This window comes from Homarus americanus, unplaced genomic scaffold (genome assembly GCF_018991925.1).
Source record: "Homarus americanus isolate GMGI-L3 unplaced genomic scaffold, GMGI_Hamer_2.0 scaffold55493, whole genome shotgun sequence".
Lineage (NCBI taxonomy): Eukaryota > Metazoa > Arthropoda > Malacostraca > Decapoda > Nephropidae > Homarus > Homarus americanus.
The window spans coordinates 32,501-55,437 of NW_024755094.1; the positions used below are offsets into that span (position 1 = coordinate 32,501).

The 22,937-nt window shown below is 38.4% G+C and overlaps 2 protein-coding genes across 2 annotated transcripts in view; both read right to left on the reverse strand.

The window, feature by feature from the left end:
* LOC121856424 (UDP-N-acetylglucosamine--dolichyl-phosphate N-acetylglucosaminephosphotransferase-like) overlaps positions 1 to 2,114 on the reverse strand; it is a 19,472-nt gene extending 17,358 nt beyond the window's left edge. The window contains exon 1 of the mRNA XM_042352022.1: positions 1,886 to 2,114. Coding sequence (XP_042207956.1) covers positions 1,886 to 2,079 — 194 coding nt within the window. The 5' untranslated portion in view covers positions 2,080 to 2,114. The remainder of the gene's footprint in view (positions 1 to 1,885) is intronic.
* Positions 2,115 to 10,600: 8,486 nt separating this feature from the next.
* On the reverse strand, positions 10,601 to 11,938 carry LOC121856426 (jerky protein homolog-like). The gene has a single exon (XM_042352023.1). It carries the CDS (start codon positions 11,936 to 11,938, stop codon positions 10,601 to 10,603), a length of 1,338 nt encoding a protein of 445 aa, XP_042207957.1.
* Between the last annotated feature and the right edge of the window lie 10,999 nt (positions 11,939 to 22,937).

Below are 22,937 nucleotides of genomic sequence, written 5' to 3' on the forward strand. Positions count from 1 at the left end.
ATATGATTTATGCCATTAAACACAAGTTTGGGGGGAAATTAATACACCTAAAAAATATTCACCGTGCATTGTCTCACCTGCCCTGGGGGACTCAGAGATGAGATCTTGGAACTGGAAAACTTAAAACTTATCTCATGCACGAGAGGGTTATACATTTAGTACATTCACCGGATGATATGGACAATCGGCTGCTTTGGACAGGTGATACCCCCTTTAGTCCTGATCTTCTAGGGTTCACTGGATTAACAAAGAACCCCACTTTGTCCTAATTGAACTGCACTGTCCTGTACTGTACTGTACTACTGTCCTGTCCTGTACTGTACTGTACTACTGTCCTGTCCTGTACTGTACTGTACTACTGTCCTGTCCTGTACTGTACTGTACTACTGTCCTGTCCTGTACTGTACTGTACTACTGTCCTGTCCTGTACTGTACTGTCCTGTACTACTGTACTGTCCTGTCCTGTACTCTACTACTGTACTGTACTGCTATCCTGTACTGTACTGCTATCCTGTACTGTACTACTGTCCTGTCCTGTACTGTACTATTGTACTGTCCCTGTCCTGTACTGTCCTGCCCTGTACTACACAGTTCTGTCCTGTCCTGTACAGTAGGGTAGGGATATATAGCGATATAGCGATTTATTTATATCGCGGCTCCCAAAATTATCGACATTTTCCAATATATAGCGATAAATTTACTTACAGTAGACACACAACTTACGTGGGGTTATGTTCCTGGGACCTCACATAAATCCAAAAAAGTATAAAGTCAGAAACACTCCTAAAAATCCCCTAAATCGCCCACAAAAATACGAGTTGAAAAACTGTACAGTACTTAAATGTACTCTAAAGTACTAAAATTTTATCTCATGCAAAATATATGATGTGTATATTCAAATTATTCGCTGTTTTGCAAGGATTCCAGCAATGTAATTTACATTCTGCTAACTTTAGGCTGTGCCATTTTATTGACCTTCAGTACCCAACCCGATTTTCCCCATTGATTACATGTAATTATATATCACGATTTAGTATATAGCGAACATCCTTGGACCCTATCTCGCGATATATCCCGACCCTACTGTACTGTACTGTACTGAACTGTACTGTCCTGTATTGTACTGTACTGCACTGTACTGTACTGTACTGTACTGTACTGTACTGTACTGTACTGTCCTTTCCTGTACTGTACTACTGTACTGTCCTTTCCTGTACAGTCTTGTCCTGTCCTGTCCTGTCCTGTATCTGTCCTGTCCTGTCCTGTATCTGTCCTGTCCTGTCCTGTCCTGTCCTGTCCCCATATATCCTGTCCTGTCCTGCTCCTGTCCTGTGACCACACTGCTTGCCCTTTGCAATACATATATCACCATGCACCATGCTGTGCTGTCCCTTTATACTGTACTGTACTGTACTGTCTGTCTATCCTACTCCTCTTTGCCTGTCCTGCTCCCATCCTATCCTATCCTGTCTGTCCTGTATGTCACTTGTCTTATGCTGTGCACTGTGCATCTCTCTCATATATATCCTGTCCATATCATATCTACCTTGCTGTACTTTCTATATCTGTCCTGTACTGTCCTGGTACTGTCCTGTCCTGTACTGCACTGTCCTGTACTGTACTGTCCTACACTGTACTGTCCTGTACTGCACTGTCCTGTACTGTCCTGTCCTGTACTGTCCTGTACTGCCCTGTCCTGTACTGCCCTGTCCTGCCCTGTCCTGTACTGTACAGTACTGTACTTTGTTTTTCTACTGCTACCTTTATCTTTTCCCGTTTCTCTAATTTTTCTTTGTCTCACACTTATGTTCTTCTAAATATGGATTCTTACATACATATATGGTAATTATTCCTTGTACTGTTACAGTAAATTGCTGATTCTTACCTCCACTTTAAATTGAGAACATCATCTGCAAACCCAAGGAAGAGCATACAGCATATGGAGAGAAGAGATGTGAGGTACTCTGCAAATGCTGCATGAGGAAAAGAAGTGCCTGGGTGCATGAAGTGTTGGCCAAAGGGAACACCCAGGAAGAAAAACATGATGATCAGGAACACTGACCCACTCACCATCCCCATAGACTCTGGCCTGTAGGATAAAACAAAACATTGGTACAGTATTCATATACAAGATAAAAATACTGGAAATATGCCATAAAATTTCCACCAATATAATGTACAGTACAGTATATGGTATATACCCAGAATACATTTTCTTGATCCAGATTTACTATACAGAATTGTCTCAAAATACGTTCGGGTTCCGTTCCTGAAAACGCGATTGTTTAAGTGAACAATCTTACAGGCTATACGAGGAGAAAACAAGAAATAATATCCTAAATGAGGAATAATATCTGTGGAAATTGCATGTAATTGTGTAGCAAAGTTGCCCAATTGGCCAACTTGCCACTCAGTAGATATTTGTAATTTTCTTCATTTTCTTTTATTCTGTTACATGCACACACAGTAGTTCATACAGAATGTGCCCTCCCCAAAAAATCATAAGGTCAAAAACATAAAAGTATTGAACATTTCTTACATTCTCGGCATTTAGCCTACAGAGTGGGGGAAGGGGAGGAGAAAGTAGCATGGAGGATCTTTCAGCTGTTCTCTTTATGTTTTTGACCTCATGATAATTATTTTATAATATTTGGGGGCACATACTGTGTGTGGCTAGCATTTAAACTGAAATAGGCCTAACTTTATAAATGCAACCAATTGTGTTGTTGGGGGAGTTCTTGATTAACATTTGTTTAACAGTGCATGAGTTTTTAAATGCCACATTGACGTTCCAGGTTTTTAGCTGTGCAGGAATGTGTGAGAAATTTTTGTGAAATGGTAATATTAAGATATTCTTATGGTCATGGGTGGGCTTGCATTTATAAAGTTCCTTGCAAGGAATGTAATATGTTTTACTTAGGCCAGACAGGTAAAGATCTTGCAACTTGAATTAAACAACACAAATACAGTGTTAGGACAGGCCAGGAATCCAATGCTCTGTTTGTTCATTTGAGGGATAACAAGCATTGCATTGACTGGGATAATGCCTCCTCAATATTACCATGTAATTCAATTGATAGTAGGAACATCATAGAATCTAGTCTTATTAAACATACCGAAGCATCCAACATGAATTTGAGTAACGGCATGTACAAGCTGGACAATTTTGTAATTAAGAAGATTTGTGATCAGGTGAGAAGGCCAGGTCACTTGACCATCTGACCTGACCACCAACCGTTGTGTGCTATTTAAAGATTAGTAGGGTCATTACCTAATACCTGACCATTGTGGACCTGGTCTCACCCTCCTCTGCATATATACACCTTGATTTGTATTACTCTCTCTAGTCTGTACTCACCCCTGAAGATGTGAATTACACGAAAGCGCTTGGGAACTTCGTGTTTTCTTCTTTCCTTGTGGTTATCAGCATATACCTAGATCACGCACTTCACAGTGATTTATATATATATATATTATATATATATACATACATACATACATACATACATACATACATACATACATACATACATACATATATACATACATACATACATACATACATACATACATACATACATACATACATGTATATACATACACACATACATACATACATACACATACATACACACACACATACATACATACATACACACACATGCATACATACACACACACATTATGAGGCATACATACATACATACATACATATATATATATATATATATATATATATATATATATATATATATATATATATATATATATATATATATATATATATATATATATATATATATATATATATATATATATATACACACAGTATTACCCCGCCTAACGCGGTTTCACTTAGCGCGTTTTCGCATATACGCGGTGCCTTGCCAGAGCTGAACTTTCACTTAACACGGATTTTTTCCACATATACGCGGTGAGTGTCCGGCTCGAGATGCTATTTTTAGATTTTGCCAACGCGCCACGCGCCACCAGCCCGCCTGCCTGCCTGTGCTCCTTGCCTTTCCCTCCTCCTCCCTCCGCTTGGGCAAGCCGCGCGGTAAGGTTGCGCAGTGTGTCTTTGTTGCGTTATCACTGACGTCATATGACGTATCGGACTGTGATTGGCCATGCATCCCTACCCCCCTCTGCTGCTAGCTGTAATTGGCTTAAAGTATTATGACGTGACCACCCCGGGGAGGGAGGGAGGGAGGGAGGGAGGAGAGACGACGCTTGACCTAGCCGCGGCAGTTTCATCCCTCAAGGCCACCCCGTGTTAACGCACATCCATTGTTCCGTAAAATGGCTTCCGCCGGACCACCATCGCCCCCAGAGAGAGACCTTTCCTTACCTGGACCCAGCGGCACTAAGCCAAAGAAGACACGACGTTCATTAAGCTACGAGGTGAAGTACCAAATTGTTCAAGATTTGGAGAAAGGAAGACGGCAAGTTGATCTCGCGCGCCAGCATGGCGTCAACGAATCTACGATTCGTACGATCAAGAAGGATGCAGCCAAGATCAAAGAGCACATGAAAATCACAAAGTCTGCAGGTGCTTCATCTATCAGGTATTGCCAGAACAGGGTGCTGGCAAAAGTGGAAAATTTGCTGGTGAGTTATTTGGTGCGTCAGGCGCGACGCAACATGGCGGTGGACACGCGCTCAGTGCAGGAGTACGCACGTGAGCTATACGCAGCAGTGACACGTAAACTGGGAATTGCAGAGCCCAAACCCTTCAATGCTTCCTCTGGTTGGCTGCATAGGTTTAAGAAGAGGAACAAGATCACCAACATCAACATTGGTGGTGAGGAAGCGAGTGCTGACCGTGTGGCGGCTAGAGATTTTCCTCCGTTTTTACGTGAGATTATGGAGGAAGGACAGTACAGTGACGACCAGGTGTTTAACATGGACGAATCTGGTCTTTTCTGGAAAAAGTTACTTCCAAGACCTTCGTTGTCCAGTCTGCCAGCAAGGTAAGGGGTCGGAAGTTGCAGAAGGAACGCATCACCGTCCTGTTTACCACCAATGCCTCCGGTACCTGTAAACCAAAGTTATCGGTGATTCACACAGCCCGCAAGCCGCACGCCTACAAGAATATGGACATGAACAAGCTTAATGTCCACTGGCTAACCGCACGTAAGGCGTGGATGTCCTCTTCTCTGTCCCTCTTCTGGTTTGACAACTGTTTTGTTCCTGACGTGCAGAAATTCTGCAAGCAACAGAATGTTCCATTCAATATTTTGTTGCTCCTTGACAACGCACCTGGACACTCGCCCCTACTTATGGATCGTCACCCCAACGTAAAAGTGGTCATCCTTCCTCCCAACACTACGTCATTAATCCAGCCCATGGACCAGGAGTTGATCTGCAATGTGAAAGCTGCGTACTCTGCAAAGAAGTTCAAGCTCCTGAACGACTCTACCAACACCAAGGATGAGTTGCGTAAGCTGGGTGACACCGACAGCGAGAGCAAAAGCGACGAGGACAAGGAACAAGAGGCGGTGACTCAAGAACTTCTCGTCAAACAATTTTGGAAGAAGTTTAACGTTAAACAAGCTGTAGACTTCTTGGTGGAGGCATGGGATCTGCTGACTATTGCTACGATTCGTCACGCATGGAGACATGTGTTGCATGGCATACCAGGTGAGAGGAGGAGTGAACCTGTGACTGGTCAGGTTCAGACTGTTGCAGTAGCAGTGGACCTTGCCAGAGAAGCTGCGCTCAATATTACAGCTGAAGGCTTCTCCGAGACCACCAATGAAGACATCCTGGAGGTGATCAAAGATCCTGAAGTGACTGCCGACGAGATGTTGGAAGAAGAACACGCCAGTGAAGAGGAGGAAGAAGGTGCGTCATTCTCCGAAGAACCTAGTTTAAGTCATAGTGATATTAAGTGTGTCATAGAGTTTACAGAAAAAATTAAGTCCGTCCTTTCCCGCGACAATGACGATGAACGCTATGAAGTCTTCCATACCCGACTGGTGCAGGCTATGGAGCCGTACATCGAGGTGTATCACGACAACATCAACACCAGCCGTCAGCAAAGCATAACCGAGTTCTTCGCCCGCAACCCACCACAGCCAGCCCAAGCCAGTGATAGTGAAAGTGAAGTTGACTTTGAGGGATTTGTCAGGGAAGCCCTGACAACTGTAAGTGACAGTGATGTTGATTCACCTAGTAATGGTGATTCACCTGAGGGCCAGTAATCTGCCCTCTGCCTCGGAACCAGCCTCCATCCCCGTATGCCGACCCATCTCTTCTACTACCGTAAGTGTTCCACAAAATTTTTCGTTTTTTAACCTATTCTTTATTTTTCCTATGTTAACCTTTATCTTTCCTAACCTAACCTCTTCTATATTACTTGTTTTTTCATACCATCATAAAGTTAAGATAGAATTTTTACTACAACATAGTTATGTGTCGTCAAAAAGTGGAGTTTGGGGGTCGGGATGGGTTCTATTGGAATTAATCCCATATATATATATATATATGTATGTATGTATGTATGTATGTATGTATGTATGTATGTATGTATGTATGTATGTATGTATGTATGTATGTATGTATGTATGTATGTATGTATGTATGTATGTATGTATGTATGTATGTATGCATGTATGTATGTATGTATGCATGTATGTATGTATGTATGTATGTATGTATGTATGTATGCATGTATGTATGTATGTATGCATGCATGTATGTATGTATGTATGTATGTATGTATGTATGTATGCATGTATGTATGTATGTATGTATGTATGTATGTATGTATGTATGTGTATGTATGTATGTATGTATGTATGTATGTATGTATGTATGTATGTATGTATGTATATATATATATATATATATATATATATATAGTATATATATATATATATATATATATATAGCAGTATATATATATATATATATATATATATATATACAGTGCATCTCCGCTAATCTAACTCAATCCGTTCCAGAAGGTCGGTCGTTAACCGAAAAGTTCGTTAACCGAAACCATTGTTTCAATGGGTTTTTGGGTAATTGGTTCCAGCTCACCGAAAATTTCCTAAATTCAACAAAAATGGTAGAAAAGTTCACTTACTTTGAGGTGTGTATGTAGAAGGCTCCTGGATGATGATGATGATGATGATGATGGGATTTAGAATGGGGGTGGAGGAGAAGGAAAAAGAGAAGGCATTGGGGTGGAAGAGAAGTCACCCCATGGCGCCATTTCACCCATAAAATTTTAGCTCTCTTGGTGTAATTCAAGATTATTTTCTTTAAATCAACACTGCACTGCATTATATATTGTCAATATGTAAAATATATTTCAAAATGACCAATAATTTGCTTGGAAACACAGAAAAAATCGTTTAGTTGAAGAGAGTCTCAAGCAAGATGTTACCTCCAGTGAAAACAGAGAGAGACTAACTCCTGTTTGCTGTGTTAAGAGGCTGGATGCTGCGCATTAAACTAGTCACTTTACCTTCAGTTATGTTCAATAATTGTTAAAATGACTAAAAAATTGAATACTAAACTTTTAAAATTATTGAATAGTATAAACTTCTTGATATTTACTAAAATAGTAAGGAATTTAAGCCCTAGAACCGATTAATGTATTGGCGGACTGATACTAAAGCTGGTTGCCCGGTCAGTGCAAGCGAAAACATGTTGAGATTGGTTCGTAAGAACTTCGTTAAACGAATTTTTTTTTGTTAACCGAATTGAAGATCCTTATATATATATATATATATATATATATATATATATATATATATAATGTCCTTCCCACACTCCATGTTTAATGCAAAATTTTGATGATCACAATCCAGCACCTCACCTCACTGCAGTCTCTGGTTCCTCCCACCTCACTTAATCACGCCCTCCTAATAGCACGTAAATAATAATGTACATTTCAGAGAAAATGTTATTTGTGTATGTCTAATGCAAAATATATGATGTTTGAGTTGTATGATCACAATATAAGAATTTTAAGCTGTAGAAATAGTTGGGTAATGGGACTACCGCAGGGAAAATTTAAAATGTATATATGTATATATATATATATATATATATATATATATATATATATATATATATATATATATATATATATATACATATATATATATATATATATATATATATATATATATATATATATATATATATATATATATATATATATATATATATGTATATATATATGTATATATATATATACATATACATATATACTAACAGTATTACCTCCTAACGCGGCTTTCACTTTAACGCTTTTATCATATACGCGTGCTCATGAGCTGAACTTTCACTTAACACGGATTTTTTCATCATATACGCAGGTGAGTGTCCTGCCCGAGACGCTATTTTGATTTGCCCCACCCGCTACCCTGCCTGACTGCCTGTTTTAGCTCAGAAAATTCATACAATTACCCGGCAGAATAATTTACATTGCTGGAATTTATAATTTGGTGATCATTTTGAATATAAATATATTTTGCATTAGACATGCAAATTTTAGATAAAATGTTTACTCTTGAGTAAATATGTATCTTTGTGCAAAATATATGACATTTATATTCAAATATTCCTGGTCTTACAAGGAATCCAGCAATGTCAATTATATTATCCAACTTTAGTTTGAGGTATTATTTATTACAAAAAGTTAAGTATTCTGGTTTTCTCCCACACATCTCCTTGGGACGGTTGGTGGGGTGGGGGAGGGAGGGAGGACCGACCGACCATCTGTTACCCCTGTGAAGAATATTTTTTTTTTTAACTGAAGATATTTGTTTTAGCTCATATAATTCAACAAATTACTCGTTAGAATATATTTACATTGCTGGAATTCTTATAATTTGATGATCATTTTGGAATATAAACATCATATATTTTGTATAGACATACAAATTTTAGTTAAAATTTTAATCTGAGTAAGTATGTTATCTTTGTGCAAAAATTATATGACATTTATATTCAAAATATTCCTGGTCTTACAAGAATCCAGCAATGTCAATTATATTATCCTAACTTTAATCTGAGGTATTATTTAATACAAAATGTTAAAATTTATTATTTTCACTCAAGTCTTCTTGGGGGGGTGGGGGAGGGTTGGGACTGACTGCGCGTTGGAAGAGGGGGGAGGGAAGGTGGGGTACTTTGATTGACAGATAGTGTCGTGAAGATTATTTTTTTTTATTAACTGAAGATATTTGTTTAGCTTCTAAAATTCATACAAATTACCCGGCCAGAATAGAATTTACATTGCTGGAATTCTTATATTTGGTGATTATTTTGAATATAAACATCTATATTTTGCATTAGACATACAAATTTTAGATAAAAAATTTTCTGAGTAACTATGTTATCTTTTTGTGCAAAATATATGACATTTATATTCAAAATATTCCTGGTCTACAAGGAATCCAGCAATGTCAATTGTATTATCCTAACTTTAGTTTGAGGTATTATTTATTAAAATTTGTGGTTTTCCCAAAATTTCTCAGAGAGGGAAGAGCCGCAGTAGTGTGAGAGGGGAGGAGTTGAGTCCATTATTTGAATGGACATTAACTTACACTGTATTTCTCTTTTTAAGTATTAATTGTGTGCATGTACAGTACCATCATAAAATTAAGATGTTATTTTTACTACAACATAGTTATGTGTCTTCAAAAGTGGAGTTTCGGTCGGGCTTCTATTTGAATTAATCCCATATGTTCTGTTGTTCACTTCACGGATTTCACTTAACACGGGACCCTCTGGGTTCTATTGACCGTGATTGCACAACTGGTGTGTGTGTGTGTTGTTATATATATATATATATATATATATATATATATATATATATATATATATATATATATATATATATATATATATATATATATATATATATATATATATATATATATATATATATATATATATATATATATATATATGTTTTTTTTTTTTTTTTTTTTTACTGTATATAAATATATATGTATATAATATATATATATATATATATATATATATATATACATATATATATATATATATTTTTATATATATATATATATATATATATATATATATTATTTATATATATATATTAACGATCTTAAAGAATTCTTTAGATCACAGACTGTATGTGATCTACTAAAGAATTCTTTTAGATCTCGTGACTTTACAAGTAAGAAAGCGTCATTTGCTTACCCTAGCATTTTCTCACGACACGCCACTGATATATATATATATACAGGTTGACTATAAAAAATCCGGCAACCTCGGGACCCGAGGAGCGCCGGATTTTCGAAAATGCCGGAAAACTGTTGGTTATATTTGCTGTATAAGTTTAACAGAAAATGACTACCTGTACAGTCCTTTAAACAAAGAAAATTAAACACTAAATGAAAAGCAAAAGAAATTTTATTATATATGCTGTATACAGTATATTTAACAGAAAATTACTATCTGTACAGTCCTTTAAAAAAATAGAAAATTAAACACTAAATGAAACTCAAATGAAATTTTAATGTTTATCAGGCTACACAGCAGATGGGCTGTCAGGATTATCATCTTTATCACTGACAGTGACAACATCCTCAGCAACAGGAACAGCTTCAACTTATCTTGAAGTTGATGGCAGTGGATTACCAAGTGTGGACACCGCTGTTGCTTCTTCCTGCTTCCTAGCTATTTTCTTGAATATATCGGGCAATGTCTGTTGCTTCATATACTTGGGTCTTTCTCTAATAAGTTTATCTTGGAGCAAGAAAACATTCATGATTTCTTGTTCACTCACAAAACTTCGTTGCTCTAGTCCAGCCAGCAGTTCAGTTGTCAAAGTAATTAACCTGTCAATAGAGATTCTGTCTCTCACATCTTCCTCATTTTCTTCACTACTTTCATCTTCATCACTACCTGTACAGGCATTTCTCTCCGGACTTTTAACCATATCTACAATTTCAGAATCAGTGTAATGATGAACTGTTGGCACATTATCATCAACATCCAACCATTCTGTTAAAACATCTTCATTTATCCTTGATGAAAGCTCCTTGGCATCAGGATTAGTTACATTTTTAACATAAGCAAGAAGTTCATGTATAAGTTGCTTTTCTTTGGAAACCCTAAACCCTGCAAAATCATTTTCTGTGTCTTCGTTAGAATGAGAAGTAAACATGAAACTTGGCCACAATTTATGCCATCCATTTTTCAGTGTTGATGTTTTAATAGATGTCCAAGCATTGGCAACACAGTACACTGCATCCTTAATGTTGAACTCTTTTATGAATTTCTGTACTGGGGTGCCTGAATTAACTGAACTCACTAGGCGCCTCATTAACAGGGATCGATATTTACACTTCATAGAACGTATGATACCATTGTCCTGTGGTTGAATTAGTGATGTGCAGTTGGGTGGGAGGTAGGCAACAAAAACATTATCTTTCACTAGAAGATCGGCTTTTGGATGTGCCGAACAATTGTCTGAAATAAGAAGTATCTTGCATTTAGGGTCTAGTCCAACTGAGTTACAGTGAGCCCTGGCCTCAGGAACAAAACATTTATGAAACCAATCCAATGTAATATCAGTGGTAGCCCAACCCTTCTTGTTGGCATGGTAATGGACAGGAAACCGTGTCATACCCTTAAAGGCCCTCGGATGTAAACTTTTTCCGATAACAAGCAACTTACATCTATGGGTACCCGCAGCATTAGAGCAGCACATAACCGTGACGCGATCCTTCGAAGCTTTAAACCCCAATGGCGATTCTGCATCCTCAGTTGTCAGAGTTCTTTTTGGCGTACATCTCCAAAATAAGGCAGTCTCGTCAGCATTGTACACATGTTCAGGACTTAAATGTTCATCACTAACTAACTTTGCAAATTCATCCACATAGGCACTAGCTGCACTCTTGTCTGCTGAATGTTTTTCACCACATACTGCACGAATGTAAGCCATGTCGCGACTTGAAACGTTGCAGCCAACCTTCTGTATAGTCACACTTGTGTTGCAATCCCAGCTCCTCATGAAACACTTTGGCTTGTTCCTTTAATCAATCACCAGAAATTTCCACACCTTCACTTACACGAAGTTTAAACCAGGTTATGAGAACTTGGTCTAGTTCTGCACTTTTTCCCTCCAACATTGACTTCCTTACAAACATTTTCCTTTTTGATCCAGTCAGAAAAGAACTTTAACAGTTCTTCTTTCTGTTTTTTAATATCATACACTGTTGAAGAGCCGATGTTGTATGTTTCACAAATGGTTCGCACAGACACGCCGCTATCAAGTCTTTTAAGCACTTCCACTTTCTCTGCGATCGACAACGCACGATGTTTACGTTTTACGCCAGAGTGTGGCTTGGCTCTGCAAGGGATGACCCAGGTGGAGCTGAGGCACTCTCTTTTTCCCTACTTAATGATTTGGAACAAATAATCAAACACCCTACACGCATTCCTGATCGACGCGCTCAACTTGCTAACATTCTTGATCTTTGTTTCACCTCTAACCCCTCACACTATTCATACTCAATTTCTGCCCCCTTAGGGTCTTCTGATCACAACCTTATTTCTATTAAATCAAACTGGGCACGATACATCCTTCCACTTCAATAAACTATGGAACCGTCTTGTCATCTTTAAGATCACTCCCACTCTCTTGCTTGCAGGGTGAGAGATAGGGCATATCGAGCTATGAAACTCTCTCCATCTCCTTTTACCCACACCTCTTTCATTACTTCTAGGAATCGTTGTAAGGCTATTCTTCGTAGGGCCAAGCAGAATTTTATAAAAAGAAAGACCGCTGTCCTGACCAATTCTTCCTCAAGTAAATCCTTTTGTTCCTTAACTAAAAACATCTGTAACAACTTCTGCACTCCTTCTTTTCCTCCTCTCTTCCGACACGATAACTATATAGCCAACTCTCCCCCTGACAAAGCCAACCTCTTTGACACCTTATTCTCCTCTAATTCCACCTCTGCACCTCCTACTGAACCTATGCACTTTGCTATAATCTCCACTCGCATGGTTGCCAGTGTGTTATCTAGGTTGGCTGTGAGTAAGGTACAGTGGGGTATGCTATAACAAACGGATCCTACTACGAATATTCCTATAATGAACGGTTTTACCTATAAAATTGAGATTGCTATAACGAACGAAACTCCTACAACGAACATTATTTAGAAAAAAAAAATTTTTTTTTTCTTTTTTTTTTACTAATTTATTGTTTTTTTATTACAAGTATTAATGATGTTCTTTATTTCAGGGGTTTAGATGCTTATTTATGCACTTTTTTACAATTTTTACAATTTCATATTATATTTTTCAGTGTTAAGTGGTTGTATTTGGGGGCCTGGAACGAATTAATCCTATAACGAACGAATGCTATAACGAACGAGGTTCTAGAACCAATTAGATTCGTTATAGCATACCCCACTGTACATGGACCGGACGGAATACCCCGTCGTGTTCTGAGGGAGTGTGCTGAAGCTCTGGTCCGTGGTTGCTCGCCTCTTTCGCCTCTGCCTCAAAACCCAAACTTTTCCTTCTTCTTGGAAGCATGCCTTGGTTCAGCCCATCCCAAAGAAGGGTGACCATTCAAATCCCTCTAACTATTGCCCCATTGCCCTTACTTCATCCCTCTCCAAGATTTTCGAAACTCTCTTGAAACTCTCATTTTCTCCGTCACCTTGAACGCCTTTCTCTTTTGGCGGATCATCAGTATGGCTTTCGCCAGGCGAGATCTGCTGGTGATCTGCTCTCCTATTACACCCATCTTTGGTCATCCTCCCTTAGGGATTATGGGGAAACTTTCGTCGCGGCCCTCGACATCTCAAAAGCATTTGACACGGTATGGCACAAGTCTTTGCTATCTAAACTTCCCTCTTTTGGTTTCTCTCCCCCACTTTGTTTTCACATCTCTAGCTTCCTTCAGAACCGATCCATGGCAGTTGTTGTCGAGGGATCGATTTCTCGCTCTTTCTCTACCAGTAGTGGTGTCCCACAGGGTTCTGTTCTTTCACCTACTCTCTTCCTTCTTTTTATCAATGATTTACTTCACACTACAACTAATTCTATCTATTCTTACGCTGATGATTCTACTCTATACTCTTCCTCACATTTTCCCCTTCCTCCCAACTCTCAAACTAGATCTGTTTCTAGAACTGATATCATTACTTCTATCAATGCAGATTTGTGCAGCATCTCTGAATGGTGAGGTACAAACTTAGTTAAGTGCAATAGTAATAAAACTCAATATTTACCAATTATACTTTGTAAATTAGACGATCTCCCACCAATTACATTTCAGGATGCTTTCATCCTGCCAAATTCTGAAATAAATATGTTAGGCCTCACCATTTCCTCCAATATGTCCTGGAAATCACACATCAATAATACAGCTAAAGCTGCCTCCCAATAGTTGGGAATGCTGTACAGATGCCATAGCTACTTCACTCCTGAGCAGTTGCTCCAAGTATATAAGGGATTCATTCGTCCTAACTTGGAGTACTGCTCTCATATATGGGGTGGCTCTTCTTCTGTCCAACTATTAGATAGGGTGGAATCAAAGGCATTTCGTCTTATTAACTCTCCTTTAGTCAACAATCTCTCTTCCCTTTCTCTTTGCCGCAATGTTGCTTCACTCTCTCTCTTTTATAGGTACTGTACTTTAACGGGCAATGTTCGGTGGATTCGTCATCCTGTGTACCGCCAGCAAGGCCGTGGGCTCGTAACACACGACTTGCCCGCGGTGCCCACCGTTTCTCTGTGGATGTCGGTCACACGAGAATAACCCGCTATAGTACCTCCTTCTTTCCTCACACAGCCAAACTGTGGAATGCTCTGCCTTCTTCTGTGTTTCCACACTTATACAATCTGTCTCACTTTAAAAAGCTGGTTTTCCGGCATCTTCGTGGTGTAGATTAACACAATACAGGCCTCCCCCGCGTTACGGAAGCCCGGGTTATGGAATTTCGCTCTTACGGAATTTGTAAATTATAACCAATAATTTCGCGTTACGGCCCGTAAATCTGTCCTTGCGAAAATTGGGGTAAATTTTAATAATTTAAAAAAAAAAATCACTATATAAAATTATAATTTTTGTTCAAGCTCTGAATGCAACGTCAGGAAATGCTACCTAGGTATGTTAATTCCTAGCCAATTCGCCAGGCCAACATACAGGCAATTAAAACATCTAATAATTACTTAATAAGTAATATTAGGAGGACACGTCGCTACCTGGCATGTACTGTAATTGCAATTCTCAAAACCCCCTCCTTCAACCCCCACTATATGCATCACGACACTCATCTCTTGCCTGGCGATTCAGCTATAATACACACAAAGGGAAGCTCCGCAAATTTGTGTTCTAATTGCTGAAATACTCACCTCCGCAAGGATATTATATACGGTATTTGTACTTAATAGCACAGTGATGAAGTATAGTGACTTTTATTTTGTTATGTCTCTCATTTATTGTATTTGGGACATTTTCTTATACGACTTTTGGTCAGCATGGTGACCAAAACACATTTTCTTTGTGAGTCGTTTAGATCGTTGTGACTATCCCTAGCCTTTAAGTCACTCAGTAAACGTCGCAGGGCCCTCCCGGGCTCACTAAAAGAGAATATGTGAATATATCTATTTATATATACATATATATGTATATTGTTTACGATCTCTTTGTCCCAATTATTCACGTGCTAATATGAATACCATGACTATCTCTCTCCCTGCTCTTATGTTCGCTCACAAAAACCTTTGGGCTTCCACCCTTGGGTTTCTATTTGTTCTCAGCAAAAAGGCCAGAGTTGAGTTTGTCTCTTCAAAACTTTATTTTTTGATGTCCTCAGTAGCGGGTTCAGCCTTTCCAGGCGAACTTTAGCGAGGCTGCTAGACTTAGCGTTCCTTCCGGAATGTTGACCTTCCGGTCTTCCTAACAATCTAGAGTTATGTTGAAATGGACTTTACACCTTCTATGGGTTATATGAGACCAATTCAGGGTGGAATCCTCAACCCAATAAATATTGCTAGAGTAACAGTGAACGTTGCTGCCAATAGAGCGCTATGTTAGCGTCTCAGCACTGTCAACCCTGCCGAGTGATAGTGCGCACGTAGGAATTTTCCCTTAAAGTGTTTACTTGGGAGATAATGTCTGTGCCCCTGATTGGCAACAAATAAAGATCTTGATGATCCCTCTCAATAAATGTTCTGAATGAAATTATTTTATAAAAACAAATATAAATAAATAAGTTTCATTGAGCTAAGGGATACTTGATATAAGAGTCGAGAGACAGATACGAAATACAGTGAATTCTGCTATAACGCGTGTTTTGATAACGCGAATTTGCTCTAACGCGATTTATGAATAGAGGAACGATATTTGTATAACGCGAACGCTTGTTTGCTGTAACGCGATTTTTGCTTACTATTTCTCCAATTTTGTGGTATTAACTGTGAATATGGTAAAGAAGAATATCTCCAAGAAGCGTTCTGGTGATCGAATTCCCGGTGATGATCGTAAAAGAACCTCAAAATCACCCTTCTCCCCCATCAAGTTATATTCATATTTTTTCAAGGTAAAGTGTCACATTTACTGTATGATTTCATTATTAGATATGAATGTAACATTTATTTAGACTGTGCTATCCTTTGTGTTAGGCTAACTACTAATTTTTTTTTTATTTCGAGTAGTAATCTGCACCTAACCCTATTTTCTCCATAAGCCCTGTTATTTCTATTACGCGATTTTCTATAACACGAAATTTTACAAGAACACAACTATCGCGTTATAGCAGAACTGACTGTAGTGAGTTATTGTTTATATTTGTCATATGAGTGACTTGTATAACAATAAAAGATCTTAATGCATTAACTTACGAATAATATAACATTTATGAGTCATTTTGATTAAGTTTGGGAGAAAATGCTTTCTCCCTTATTAATTATTATTATTATTTTGTGTTATAATGATATAATGTGACTCATGGTATCCTCCTAGTTTAGATGAGTGATGAGCAACTGGAGGATGAAGGTCAGGAGTCCGGACCTATGGACAATGGAGGAGACTATGGAACTGTCCCTGAGGAGATACTATTGAGTAATGAGCTACAAGGACTAGAAAGTTCAGCTCAGGAACTACATTCAATGAATTGTCTGTCAGTAGAGAATTTGACTTCAGTAGTAGTAGTTTCACCCAAGACCCAACGGGGCCATACTACATGTAATTATAAAAAATGTAAAGCGACTTGGATTACTAAGATAGATCCTCATGTGCCTTGCATAATTCATGGCAGCTGTGTCTCAAATAACCTATTTTCACCAATGGATTGTGCAGTTTGTTATGATCAAATTTTTCAATTTCATCAAGCTACAGGTGATAAGAAAGATATATTGCAATTACAAATTAAAAATAGGTGGAATAAGGCCTTGAAGAGTAAATTTTTGAATCTACAACAATGGAAAGATCCCAAGATGGCAGAAAGTTTAGGTTTATTGGTGTTAGGTAAAAGACTTAATCCCCACTTAGACAAGACTGCTTCTGCTAAGAAAAATAAGTTATTGGACCCTCCAGACAGTGGGGCAGTAGGAAGTCTACAAAAACCTCTATCTACTCAATCTGATTTCAGTGGATTCCAGGATCAGGACGATGAGCCTGGTTCTATTCATAGTATCCAGTCTCTTGAGCAGGAAGAACCTGTTGAGACTGACTTCATCCTATCCACATCTTGGCAACCACTTCCACCTGGGGCAAAAGTGTTGGTTGCTGCGAGTGGAAACAGGCTGCTGTCGACTGACACGCAGCTGCTGGATAATATTGAGTGTAAGGTTGATTCTAACAGGCCATGGATAACATTGGTAAGTCTTCTTTGTTCACTAATCCATCTGAATCTGTGGATTCCTTATTCAAGATATTTTATGAAAATGTCTCTAAGCTTCCTGATATCTCAGCAACTACAAAGAGAGAGGAAGGACAAGCAACTTTGGGTCATCGTTCTTTGTTTTTGGAAGGTGATACTACACTTTCTTGGCCTGATATTTGCCCAAAGATGATCTCTGAAATAGACAAAGTCTGGGCTAATTTATTGAAAGACTTAACATTCATTCCCGCAGACAGGAATGCTCACAAGTTTAGTTTTTTGAAGTTCCAATTTAATGACGAAAAGAACTCCTTATATGAACTTTCCCAATATTTGTCGGCTTCAAAATATGTTGATATAAGTTATGAAAAAAATTTGAAACCAGTTGCCCTGCACTGCTGCTTGAAGAATTTAAAATTAGGAAATTGGCAGCAGATGTTTGGTCTGCAATTATGATGTGTCAGTTATTAACTAAGTTTGTGCTGAACTATGAAGAAAATTCAGAAGTGGACAAATGTTTTGCTGCTGCTCTACAAGGAATCCCATATTCCCTGTACAACTCATTTTTAGATCATTTGTTGAAAGCCCTAAGACTGAAAGTCCAGCTAAGGAAACAAGCAACAAATAATGCTTCAAGTGGTAAGGCTTATTTGTTGATACGTTCTTCTCCTCTTTCTCCTGCTTTGTTTGGTGAGCAATCATTGATTAATTATAGATCATCTTTGGAGAATACTATTAATATTAATGTCTCCAGGAGTCCTCAGACCTTTCGAAAACCTAGGAGAGGAAGGTTTTACAGGGGAACAGGACCAGCTGCCCAGGTCAGTTATCAACCTCGCGGAAATTTTAGAGGAGGAAATAATCAAAGACGTAATAGAGGTGGCCGTTTGTTCAGAAATGGAAGGAGACCTTATTCCACCACCTCAGCAAATTCCCCCTTCCAATGAAGCCAGACAGCTGGGTCGTCTAGGGGGTTGGGAGAACAGATGGACTTCTTCCATATGGGCTTACAAGACAATCAAAGGGGGTCTCACCTGGACTTGGTTCAGGCGCCCTCCCCTTGCATTCACAAAGAAGAGTCAAAACCAACCCCATTACTTACAAAATTTGTAAGTCAACTACTAAACATAGGTGTCATAGAACCGTTGCAGTCAGAGAAATGTTTCACGTCTCGCCTATTCTCAGTCCCCAAGAAAGGCAGCGACAAATTGAGGTGGATTTTGGATCTTTCAATCCTAAACAAATTTATTCCCAAAAGAAGTTTCAAGATGCTCACTTACGACCATCTGAGGCATCTAATTCCGCCCAATGCTTGGATCTCAAAAGTGGATCTCGAAGATGCCTATTATCACGTTCCTGTTGCTCCCAGGTACAGAAAATTTCTGGTGTTCAAAGTAGGGGAATTAAGTTATCAATTCACAATGATGCCATTAGGTCTGACAATTGCACCAAAAGTCTTTACAAAACTGGCAAATATTCCCAGAAGGATCCTTGCAAAGGAGGGCATAAGAACCTTTGTTTATCTAGACGATTGGCTGATAATGGAAACTCTTTCGAAGATTGTCAAAGGGCGACCCAACGTACACTAGTACTATTTCAAAACCTTGGTTTAAAGATAAACCAGGTCAAATCAAATTTAATACCATGTCAAAAGTTGGATTGGTTAGGTCTCCACTGGGATACAAATCAGCAGTCAGTCAGTTTACCAGGAACAAAAGTAACAGATTTGATAAACAAAGTATAAGCCTTTTGTGTAAAGCACAAGGTTTCTTGGCACGATTGGGAAAAACTTCTGGGTCTGTTGAATTTTACCACAATAGTGGTTCCATTGGGAAAGTTAAGGAAAAAGCAACTATCTCATCTGGGCTCGAAGTTGCTTTGTAGAAACAGAAACGTTGCTTCTTCTCTCCCTATTCAGATAAAGAATCATCTGTTATGGTGGACAAACTGGGACAATCTAATCGGTCCCTCTCCCTGGGATCCACCTCAAACAGGTTTGGTCGTTTGTACGGATGCGTCCAAAATAGGATGGGGATACCATTCTTCAAAAGGGGAATTCAATCAAGGGAAGTGGAGCAACTTCCTTTGGGACAAACACATAAATATAAAAGAATTAGCAGTGGTCCTATTCTTTTTGTCAGCAAACCCAAATTTACAAAATATGACGATCCCGTTTGCCATGGACAACAAAACGGCAGTGTTTTGTCTCAATCATCAAGGGTCAACAAGGTCTTGGCCCCTTCTACAACTATCAGAAAAAATTTTCAGTATTTGTGCAACACAAACACTTTACCTCAAAGCAACTTATATACCGGGAGTGCAAAACAATTGGGCAGATGCGCTGGCCCGGGAAAATAGGTTTCGCGTTACGGAATTTCGCGATACGGTCAATTTTCCAGGGATGGAACACTTCCGTAATGCGGGGGATGCCTGTATAACCTTTTTCTTCTATACAGTCATGCGCCGGTTAATGTCCGACAGAACAACGTCCGATCGCATATACGTCTGTGCCCCCAAAAAAACCGCGACACCTGCTGGACCACCACTCCAGGACATCCTGACGGAGACATGATGATCCTCCCCATACTGGTCAGACATTACGTGTTAAAGGAATATGCTTCCTTACTTAGGCTTTTTTTAAGCATTTGCCTGCAGGTGAAATGTTAACCTACATCTATTGAGGATAAAATCTTTCACCTACAAATTGACAATAACACATTTGCTGTAATCAGACATATCTAGTTGCCTCAACAATTGCAACCCCAGTTGCAATTGGGATTGTAATTTCAAATTCTGTGGCATTACTAAAAATAGTAAAGTTTCTGGTGCACTCTAAGATTAAGAGAGAAAACGGAGGACTCAGGCGTCCTCATGTGAGAGAAAACGGACTCGTATGACGGGGGACCAAATAAAAAAAGCATAGCTGCATGTTTTATGGACTACAGTATCAAGCGTACCCTTTTCATCACTTTGTAATAAACCTAGCCATGCCTATGTGTGTTTATGATATTTACCATAACATTATATATATATTTAGTGGGTCTAAATGGTCGTAAAATGGGAAACTTGGGGTTGGGTCTTGGGTGCCTGAACCAATTAGAATAAATCCCATAGGTTCTATACTTTCGTTATTGGCGGGGTCCCAATTAGGCGCGATAACCAAGGGATGACTGTACTGCACTGTATATACTTGTGACGTTGGCCAGTTGCTTCTGGTGTTATGGTACAGGGGTACCAAGTGACAGCACGAGGATCCCGCTTCCTCTATCATGGAATAAACAATTAAAATTTAAATTGAAAAAAAAAAACATTCAAATAATGGGGCCAAGCGAACCTAAATGGCCCAAGAGCGGGCACAGTCACGTATGCATCGCATATTCTTATAGATTGTGCTGCTACGCGTACGTTATCAAGTGAATGTAGTCAATATTGTACAATAACAATGGACCTAAGTGCAAACCTGTATTGTACATGTACTAAATGATTACGGTACTAAAATTGTTATGTCTATTGCAAATATAGCTTGTTTATACAGGTATTCAAAAAAATTACTATCTTACAACAATCCCTCCATTATAAGTTATATTCACCCAGGTCGTTTGGGTGGCAAATTATGAGAAGAGCTTAGTCACTCTTAAGTAATGATAAATAAACACGCAGGCAGGCCTTCAGTGCCAACTGTCAAATCTTATCTCAAATAAATAAACAAACAAACGCCAGACATTCTGTCACCTCACCTCCCGGCCCCTCTTCCCACCCTGGTGATTTCTTTATGTATATTTTATATAATATCTCAGACTAAAGTTAGGATAATATAATTTGCATTGCTGAAATCCTTGCAAGACAGAGATTAATTTGAATATAAACGTCATATAGTTTGCTAAAGATATAAAAAATGTAGTACATTAGTGTACAATACTGTAGTACATTTTATAAAAAGTTTTTCAACTATTTTTTTGGGTAGATTTACATACATTTCTTCATTATTTTCATCCATTTACAGGCACACACCATACTAAAAGAAACAAAAAAGAAATAAATTACCTTAGTGCAAAGCTGGAGTGCACATGTACTAATTTGATTACAGTACTAAAATTGTTATGTCTAGTGCGAATTACAACATGTTTATATTCAAATATATCAGTATCTTACAAGAATCCCAGCTATGTTAATTATATTCTCCTAGGTCATATCACTGGCATTTTAAAATGAGAGAAGCTTAGTAGGACTGTTAAATAAACACACAGAGACCTTCGCCTCAAACTTATCACCTCAACCCCCCCACCCCCCCAAACCCTCGCTGGGTGGCGTGGCTGTATCCATCAGTCCCCCCCCCCTCCCCCCAGCCAGGCTTTTAGGCTTACAGTTTTTATCTTATATAATATCTCAGACTAAAGTTAGGAGATTATAATTTGCATTGCTGGAATCCTTGCAAAACAGCCAATAATTTGAATATAAACGTCATATATTTTGCTCAAGAGATAAAAATTGTTGTACATTAGTGTACAGTACTGCAGTACATTTTATAAACAAGTTTTTCAACTGTATTTTTGGGTAGATTTACATAAATTTCTTCATTTATTTTCATCCATTTACATGCACACACCATACTAAAAGAAACATTATAGAAATAATTGACCTTAGTGCAAAGCTGGAGTGCACATGTACTAATTTGATTACAGTACTAAAATTGTTTTGTCTAGTGCAAATTATAGCATGTTTATATTCAAATTAATCAGTATGTTACAAGAATCCCAGCTATGTTGATTATATACACCCAGGTCATTTCACTGGCTTTTTATAAGAAAGAAGCTTAGTCACCTAAGAACTGATAAATATACACGCGTTAGACCTGGGCCTGTACCAACTGTCAAACGTACTACCTCCCCTCCCCCAACGCTCCCTCGCTCGCTCCCACCCTCTCTCTCCCCCATCTGCTTGGCGTTGCTGGAATCCTTGTAAAACAGTGAATAATTTTAATATAAACGTCATGTATTTTGCACAAGAGATAAAAATTAATCACCTGTATCACATTACAGTAGTGATTTAAGAGTAAAAGTGTATATGTACGTATATAGTATTCTACATACACGTAAGTAT